This window comes from Penaeus japonicus, unplaced genomic scaffold, assembly GCF_977035675.1.
Source record: "Penaeus japonicus unplaced genomic scaffold, GWHDUDI00000001_assembly GWHDUDI00000032, whole genome shotgun sequence".
NCBI classification, from domain to species: domain Eukaryota; kingdom Metazoa; phylum Arthropoda; class Malacostraca; order Decapoda; family Penaeidae; genus Penaeus; species Penaeus japonicus.
Window position 1 is genome coordinate 24,499,591 of NW_028234434.1, and position 9,887 is coordinate 24,509,477.

The 9,887-nt window shown below is 42.2% G+C and overlaps 1 protein-coding gene across 1 annotated transcript in view; it reads right to left on the reverse strand.

Annotated features, from left to right (window-relative positions):
• LOC122252829 (metaxin-2) overlaps nt 1-9,887 on the reverse strand; it is a 74,625-nt gene that overhangs the window by 3,610 nt on the left and 61,128 nt on the right. The window contains exons 3-4 of the mRNA XM_086556506.1: nt 914-990; nt 228-320 (exon numbers count right to left, since the gene is read on the reverse strand). Of these exons, the coding sequence (XP_086412632.1) occupies nt 228-320; nt 914-990 (170 nt within the window). The remainder of the gene's footprint in view (nt 1-227; nt 321-913; nt 991-9,887) is intronic.

A 9,887-nucleotide genomic window follows, 5' to 3' on the forward strand; every position in this document is an offset into this window, starting at 1 on the left:
ACCCAAAAAAAAAAAAAAAAAAAAAAAAATGAATTCGAAATACCGGTCACCAATAAAAAGACTTGTAAAATGAATTCGAAATAACGGTCACCAATTAAAAAAGACTTGAAAATGAATCCGAAATAACGAACACCAATAAAAAGACTTGTAAAACGAATTCGAAATAACGGTCACCAATAAAAAGACTTGTAAAATGAACTCGAAATAACTAATGCAAATATCCTCACCTCTGCATTTGCTAACACGTTGTTAACCAGTGACATGTAAGCTCTCATGTCAGCCTTCTGCGTGGTGTCCAGACCCTCTGTCAAGGTGACTCCCTGGAGAAGAAGAAAAAAGGGAAAAAGTAAGAAAAGCAATTAATTCCTTTAGAAATTCTCGGTGATATAGACTATGTCCGAAATATTTACTTTTTTCAGTATTCCAACTTATTCGGAAACTCATTGCCACGTTTTCCTTTATAACCGTTTTTTTTCTCCTAATCTTATATGACACTCTAGCTCCCATGCATGAAATCCCGTATCTTTCACTATCCTATAACATCCCATTCTTCTAACATCCTTTCCTATCCTACATGAAACACTTTCCCAATTTCGATAATCCCTATCCCTCAAAAAAAAAAATAATAAAAAAAAACTCCCTAACCCTAAAAGAAACACTCGATCCTAAAAAAAAATCTAAAAAAAAGAAAAAAAAAACACTCGATCCTAAAAACATCTAAAAAAAAGGAAAAAAAAATCGGTCCTAAAAAACATCTAAAAAAAGAAAAAAAAAAAAAAGAAACACTCGATCCCCCCAAAAAAAATCTAAAAAAAATGGCGGCCATCCCCAACTCTTAAGTCCCTCAGCATCGAATATCCTTATCAATTCTCTAAAGTTTATGGCCCTCAGCGAGCGAGTCCTCCTGACTTACCTTGTTGGCGACAAAGGCCACGATTGGGTCGAGCTCAGCCACCACAAAGGCTCCGGCCTTGATGAACGGCACACGACCTGCAACATGATAAAAGGAATTTATGATACGTGACGTATTGGGTAAAAAAAAGAAAAGTATGAGGAGGGGGGGGTACGGGGGAGGGGGGGGAGGGAGGGAGGGAGGGAGGGAGGGAGGGAGGGAGGGAGGGAGGGAGGGAGGGAGGGAGGGAGGGAGAGAGAGAGAGAGAGAGAGAGAGAGAGAGAGAGAGAGAGAGAGAGAGAGAGAGAGAGAGAGAGAGAGAGAGAGAGAGAGAGAGAGAGAGAGAGGCAAAGAGAGAGAGAGAGGGGGTGGGGGTGGAGATAGTGTGCGTGCATTAGTGTAATGAATCAAACAACAGATTCCAGTAACAGTAAATTATTTATAAACATCAAAATATCATCTGGCAGAACGCACACTCCATATCCATCTCCACCATCTCAATATTTAAATCTCATGAGTAAAAACAAACAATAATTATAAAAACAATCTCAGCTATTCCATGACGAAACATATACCTTTCTATAGAGATATAAAATAAGAAACTATGGAAGTGATAAATCTTAAAAGATATCTGATATTCTGGATTTTTATCAATAGTAATCGGTTCTTGTTTATAACGTCATGGAGGTATTAGCTGTTAGAACAGGTAATGTAATAAAACAAAAAATATATATATACTGCATTACTATTCTCTAGTTGTCTACAAGAATGTCAAAAAAAAAAAAAAAAAAAAAAAAACAATACCTAATAATGCCTCCCCCCTATATATCTATTTTACCATTCCCTTCCATATCAATTACAATAATCCACATCCTCATCCCTATTATCACACCAAGAGCAAGAATCAGCACGGACATTCTCCTCCATTAATAAAGGGGCATTCTCCTCAATTAATAAAGGGGCATTCTCCTCAATTAATAAAGGGGCATTCTCCTCAATTAATAAAGGGGCATTCTCCTCAATTAATAAAGGGGCATTCTCCTCAACTAATAAAGGGGCATTCCCCTCAATTAATAAAGGGGCATTCTCCTCAATTAATAAAGGGGCATTCTCTTCAATTAATAAAGGGGCATTCTCCTCAATTAATAAAGGGGCATTCTCCTCAATTAATAAAGGGCATTCTCTTCAATTAATAAAGGGGCATTCTCCTCAATTAATAAAGGGGCATTCTCTTCAATTAATAAAGGGGCATTCTCCTCAATTAATAAAGAGGCATTCTCTTCAATTAATAAAGGGGCATTCTCTTCAATTAATAAAGGGGCATTCTCTTCAATTAATAAAGGGGCATTCTCCTCAATTAATAAAGGGGCATTCTCCTCAATTAATAAAGAGGCATTCTCTTCAATTAATAAAGGGGCATTCTCTTCAATTAATAAAGGGGCATTCTCCTCAATTAATAAAGGGGCATTCTCTTCAATTAATAAAGGGGCATTCTCCTCAATTAATAAAGAGGCATTCTCTTCAATTAATAAAGGGGCATTCTCCTCAATTAATAAAGAGGCATTCTCTTCAATTAATAAAGGGGCATTCTCCTCAATTAATAAAGGGGCATTCTCCTCAATTAATAAAGGGGCATTCTCCTCCATTAATAATGAACTGACAATCCGGCAATAATACGACAGACCACGTGACTCACAAACCTCAAAGCAGCGCCGCCAAGGTTAGGGATAAACCGAGGCCTATATAGATCTATCTTGGAGGGGAGAGGGGAGAGGGGGAGAGGGGAGAGGAGGGAGGGGGGAGAGGGGAGAGGAGGGAGGGGGGAAGAGGGGAGAGGAGGGAGGGGGGAAGAGGGGGAGAGGAGGGAGGGGGGAAGAGGGGGAGAGGAGGGAGGGGGGAGAAAGGGGGGAGGGGAAGGGGGAATAACCTGCCATAATAAAGGCATAGGGACCGGAAGCCTAACTGTTGCCTATCGAGCCCCTACGATATCGTGAAGGTAAACTCACAATGATGGTCATTAACTGTATTATAACACACGCAATCGGATGGATGGGGGAGAGAGAGGGGAGGAGGTGGAAGGGAGGAGGAGGGGGTATGTGATAGGAGAGGGGAAAGGGGAAGGGGGAGGGGGGGGAGATAGTGTATGGTGTAAGGATGGCACAGTCAATTCTGTCCCTCCCTCCCCCCCCCTATCTCCTCTCTTTCATCCTCCTCCTTATCTTGTCTCTTCATTTCTTTCCATTTTCCAATACCTCCTCTGTTCTTCTACAATATTTCCCCTAATCTCTCCCTTCCCCTTTTCTCCTCCTCCTTCTCCGTTACTCTCAAATCCTCTCCCTCTCCCCCCTCTTCTTCTCACTCACACTCCCTCTACCTCTCTTCTACCCCCACCCTCTCTTCTTCCCCACCCCTCTCTCTATATCTCCTTCGCCCTCTCCATCCCTCTCCTTCCCTCTCCCTTTCCGCCTCCAAGACAGAAGACATAACAGATTTACGAGCAGTCTATAACGCCATTAAGACACGTGGGAATCTCAGGCAATAAAGAAAACGGGAAAACGAACAGAAAACGACTTCGAGGGTATTGTAAACCAAGGGATAACTGAGGAAGAGGAAGAAAGGATAATAAAAAGGGGTGGAGAGAGGGGGGGGGGGAAGTAATCGGGAGAAATTGGAAGAGAAAGAAAATGATGAGTGAAAAGGAAGAAAGGGGAAGATCATTGGGAAAGAATGGACAGATAAAAAACACGAAAATAAATTTTAAAAAAGCGAGCGAAGTGGAAGGAACACGAACAAAATAGGAGAGAATTACGAAAGTCGAATTGGAAAGAAGGAAAATAAGAGAAAATGGAACGAAAACAAGAGGCAGAAAGACTAGGTAGGACAAAGAAAGAGAGAAAAGAGACACTACAAATAATGAACAAGAAAATACATAAAGAAAAAAAGAAGAGAGAGAGAGAGAGAGAGAGTAAACGAGCGAGCGAGCGAGAGAGAGAGAGAGAGAGAGAGAGAGAGAGAGAGAGAGAGAGAGAGAGAGAGAGAGAGAGAGAGAGAGAGAGAGAGAGAGAGAGAGAGAGAGAGAGAGAGAGAGGGATAGGGAGAGGGAGAGGGAGAGGGAGAGGGAGAGGGAGAGGGAGAGGGAGAGAGAGAGAGGGAGAGAGAGAGAGAGAAAGAGAGAGAGAGAGAAAGAGAGAGAGAGAGAAAGAAAGAAAGAGAAAAAGAGAGAGAGAAAGAAAGAGAAAGAGATAGAGCGAGAGCGAGAGAGAGAGAGAGAGAGAAAGGAAGAAAGAAAGAGAGCGAGAGCACAGAAGTCTCCTCCCCCAAAAGCCAGAGTTATAGATGACGTGACGTGGCATTACAGGGAGCCTTACCTATTTATTTATGACGGCCATGCATTCTTCATAGTCATGCATGCATACTCCCTCTCCTCCCCACCCCCTCCCCATCCCTCCTACACCTCCCCCCCCTCCCTACTCCTCCCTTTCCATCTCTCTCTCCTCTCCCTCTCACCTCTACCCCCCCCCCCTCCTTGCCTTTCCCTCATTTACCAAAACGCAATAGATTATTAACCTGCTTTTTTTTTATTGTTCCAAATTGTTGATCGATTAAAAGAAAATGATGCAGAAGTGAAAAGAAAAAAAGAAAGAAAACATTAAGCCAAGAAGGTTTTATTTACTAGAATCCAAACGGAGACAGAATAGGGGGAATTTTGTGTTTTTATTTCTTTATATGATACTGAGTGTTTATTTACGCTGAATAAACCCCTAAATGGCTGAGGTTAAGCTGTTGTTATCTGTTTATTTTTTCTTTTTTACTGGTTTTATTTTTTCTACATCATTATCGTCGGGTTTTATTACTATCTTTATCATATTATCATTTTCTTTCTTATTCTTTTTTTTTCGTCTAATCACCACCTTTCTCAATCATTTTATTCTTTTAATATTTTCCTCTCTATCCTTATATCAATTTTATCTATATCCTTTCCAATAAATTTTCCTCTTTACATTTTACGGAACTTTTCTTGATCTTGTTCGTTTTCAAATAATCTTTCAAGAATCTTTCCTTAGTTATATCTCTTAATTCGTCACTCTTTCTCTTCCTCTTTACCATTTCTCTGTCGTAAACACGTCTTTCCAATAATATTTGTCTTTACATTCTCTTCATAACCATCTCTCTCTCTCTCTCTCTCTCTCTCTCTCTCTCTCTCTCTCTCTCTCTCTCTCTCTCTCTCTCTCTCTCTCTCTCTCTCTCTCTCTCTCTCTCTCTCTCTCTCTCTCTCTCTAACTCTCTATCTCCTTTAACCCTTCCAGAAAGACATATCTATTCAATAATCCTTCTCCATCTTAACAAACTTTCAAAATAATCTCAGTCCTTCCCAACTGTCACAATCTCTTTCTCTCTCTCTATATATATATATCTTTTATCCTCTTTTCTCCTCCTCCTCCTCCTTCCTCTCTCCTCCTCCTCCTCCTCCTCCTCCTCCTCCTCCTCCTCCTCCTCCTCCTCCTCCTCCTCCTCCTTCCTCTCTCCTCCCTCTCTCCTTCCTCTCTCCTCCCTCTCTCCTCCCTCTCTCCTCCCTCTCTCCTTCCTCTCTCCTTCCTCTCTCCTCCCTCTCTCCTTCCTCTCTCCTCCCTCTCTCCTTCCTCTCTCCTCCCTCTCTCCTTCCTCTCTCCTTCCTCTCTCCTCCTCCATTCCATTCCCCTACCGACCAGGAACCCTTCCAAAATAAAACTATTCCCCCCCTACCCTTCCCCCCATGCCCGTAAATCATGTCCGTTTGTCAATACTCTTCTGAAAAGAAACTCCGGTTACGTTCTCGTTTCTCTCTCCCCCTACATGCGGGGATTTTTTTTTTTCGTTTTTCTTTTTTATATCCCTCGTCTCACACGCAAACATACTGGCGTGTTGTCTTCTTGGTCACGGTATAAACAATATATGTATTTGAGATAGAGGCTAAACTGGATGGAGTAAGAGTTATGTGAAAAGGAAGGTGTAAAAACGTAAATAAGGTTTGATCGAGAGAAAATGGCGCGTGGAAAAAAAAGGTCCAGTATATAAATATTTCTTTCTCTCTTCTCTATCTCCTGGTATTATCCTTATAAAAAATATTGTTTACTATGAAACAAGGTTTATTCTTTATCATTATACATTTCTATACACACTACGACCTTACAAGAGAAGATTTACTCTATCTGTGAATCGTGTTACAAGTCAAGTCGTCGAGAAAAATATAGCCTCGACTATCGAAAACATGACACAAATTCAACATTCTTGGACGTTCTCCTTTTTTTCTTTCTTTTTCTTCTTTCTTCTCCCATACGCACTATGAAGCTGCCAATTGCATAGGCTATAAATCAATAATACATTCCGAGTCTCTAGCCAGGTACTTTCCACTCCGATCCACGCGGAATTGATCGAGCTTCGAAATGGCAATTCCTTATAATTCAACCGTTTAATTATTCCGGCTCGGTACTTACGGCCGCGGGAGAAATGGCATTAGAAATGGCATTAGAATGGGCATTGGCACGGGCGATATGAGCTGGTGAAAAAAAGAAAAGAAAAATGAGAAGGAAAGAGTGTGTGTGTGTGTGTGTGTGTGTGTGTGTGTGTGTGTGTGTGTGTGTGTGTGTGTGTGTGTGTGTGTGTGTGTGTGTGTGTGTGTGTGTGTGTGTGTGTGTGTGTGTGTGTGTGTGTGTGTGTGTGTGTGTGTGTGTGTGTGTGTGTGTGTGTGTGTGTGTGTGTGTGTGTGTGTGTGTGTGTGTGTGTGTGTGTGTGTGTATGTGTGTGTGTGTGTGTGTGTGTATGTGTGTGTGTATGCGTGTATGTGTGTGTGTGTGTGTGTGTGTGTGTGTGTATGTGTGTGTGTGTGTATGTGTGTGTGTATGCGTGTATGTGTGTGTGTGTGTGTGTGTGTGTGTGTGTGTGTGTGTGTGTGCGCGCGCGTGTGCGTGTGCGTATGTGCATGTGCGTGGAAACTCACAAACATAACTGATACACTTAATACATCAAATCCAGCACGGCATTCTACATGATGTCCATTCGACGTAAATATCCCATGGCGACAGGACAGCGTGTCACGTGACAGCAGGAAGGGCCGAGTCTAAAGCAATTTCGAATAATGATAATAAAAAAAAAATCTATGCCATTTCCTGTTCGCAAAAATTTATTTGTTTAATGATTACATATACGTCAAGTTCGATAACACGAAAAAAAAAATCTCTCTTCAAACAAACTGGTCTCAAAATGTTGGCTTATGATCCAGTTATTGATGTAAGGGAGAGATAAAAGAGAAGAGAAGAGAAGAGAAGAGACAGTGAGAGGAAGAGAGACAGTGAGAGGAAGAGAGAAAGAGAGAGAGAGAGAGAGAAAGTGAGAGAGATAGAGAAAGAGAGATACTAAAGAAAGAAAGAGAGACAGAAAAAAAAAGAGAGAAGAGAGAGACATAGACAGATGAGATGACAGGAATAATTCACACGTCCTTACACGTGTAAAATCCCAATCTCCCCCCAACCCTCCCTCCCTCCCTCCCTAGCAATATTGACTCCAAATTCAGCAAAGTTTATTATTCAAAACAAAAGCCAACACGCCGTCCCCATGCGAAAATCTATAAGTGAGAGGAAGATAGACAGACACGAAGAGATGAGGAGAAAAAGAGAAAGAGTGAGAGAGAGAGAGAGAGAGAGAGAGAGAGAGAGAGAGAGAGAGAGAGAGAGAGAGAGAGAGAGAGAGAGAGAGAGAGAGAGAGAGAGAGAGAGAGAATAGAAAAAGAAAGAGATTAAGAAACGGGAAGAAAGAGAGAGGACGAGAGAGAGAGAGAGAGAGAGAGAGAGAGAGAGAGAGAGAGAGAGAGAGAGAGAGAGAGAGAGAGAGAGAGAGAGAGAGAGAGAGAGAGAGAGAGAGAGAGAGAGAGAGAGAGGAGAGAGAGAGAGAGAGAGAGAGAGAGAGAGAGAGAGAGAGAGAGAGAGAGAGAGAGAGAGAGAGAGAGAGAGAGAGAGAGAGAATAGAAAAAAAAAGAGATTAAGAAACGGGAAGAAAGAGAGAGGACGAGAGAGAGGGAGAGAACGAGAGAGAGAGAGAGAGAGAGAGAGAGAGAGAGAGAGAGAGAGAGAGAGAGAGAGAGAGAGAGAGAGAGAGAGAGAGAGAAAGAGAGAGAGTGAGAAATAGAGAGAGAGAACAAGAACGAGTAAGAACATGACGTGACTAAGGGCTCCTGTGCAAGAGGCGGAAGTGGCGTTCCAATATTCACACCCCGGATGGACCACAGGACCAGTGGGAATGGAACAATCTGGAATGGGACAACCAGTGAGAAGGAAACGGTCTGAAACAGGACGACCAGTGGGAATGGAAGTCTGGAATGAGACGACAGATGGGAATGGAATGGGGCGACCAGTGGGAATGGGACGGTCTAGAATAAGACGACCAATGGGAATGGAACAATCTAGAATGGGACGACCAGTGGGAATGGAACAATCTGGAATGGGACGACCAGTGAGAATAGAACGGTCTGGAATAAGACGACCAGTGGGAATGGAACAATCTGGAATGGGACGACCAGTGAGAATGGAACGGTCTGGAATAAGACGACCAGTGGGAATGGAACAATCTGGAATGGGACGACCAGTGGGAATGGAACAATCTGGAATGGGACCAGTGAGAATGGAACGGTCTGGAATAAGACGACCAGTGGGAATGGAACAATCTGGAATGGGACGACCAGTGGGAATGGAACAATCTGGAATGGGACGACTAGTGGGAATGGAACAATCTGGAATGGGACGACCAGTGGGAATGGAACAATCTGGAATGGGACGACCAGTGAGAATGGAACGGTCTGGAATAAGACGACCAGTGGGAATGGAACAATCTGGAATGGGACGACCAGTGGGAATGGAACAATCTGGAATGGGACGACCAGTGAGAAGGAAACAGTCTGGAATAGGACGACCAATGGGAAGGAAACGATCTAGAATAGGACGATCAATGAGAATGGAACAGTCTGGAATGAGACGACAGATGGGAATGGAATGGGGCGACCAGTGGGAATGGGACGATCTAGAATAAGACGACGAATGAGAATGGAACAATCTGGAATGGGACGACCAGTGAGAATGGAACGGTCTGGAATAAGACGACCAGTGGGAATGGAACAATCTGGAATGGGGCGACCAATGGGAATGGGACGATTTAGAATAAAACAACCAATGGGAATGGAACAGTCTGGAATAGGACGACCAGTGGGAATAGACCAGACCGGATGGAACTACAAATAGGAATGAAGCAGTCTGAGTTGAGGCGACCAATGGGAATGGAACGACCAGTGGGAATGAAACAAACCGGAATGGAACGACCAGTGGGAATGAAACAAACCGGAATGGAACGACCAGTGGGAATGAAACAAACCGGAATGGAACGACCAGTGGGAATGAAACAAACCGGAATGGAACGACCAGTGGGAATGAAACAAACCGGAATGGAACGACCAGTGGGAATGAAACAAACCAGAATGGAACGACCAGTGGGAATGAAACAGACTGGAATGAGAGAACTACTAGGAATGGAGCAGTCTGAGGTGAGGCGACCAATGGAGGTGCAGCGAAGATAAACGCAAATGAAACAGTAAACAAAGAAAACAAAAAATAGAACAACCAACGTAAAAGAGGAAAGAAAATTCAGAGTAAACAAAGAATAAAATCAAATCAAGATATTTCGATAAGAATAGTAAGGTAAACAAAATGTAATCAAAGAAAACATAAACAAAGAAGAAGAAAGTTAAAAATAAACAAAAAACTAAGAAAAAATAAATTAATACACAAAAGGAGAAAGCGTAATTAATATGGTAAACAAAGAAAACTTGAATCAAAAGCTGAACAAGGAAAAATGAAGGAAACAAAAAACAAAAAGATAATCAAAACAATGTAAACAAAGAAAAAAATAAAAATAACAAAAAACATCGTGCAAAGACATAAAACAAATAAATGACCAACAAAACCTAATAATA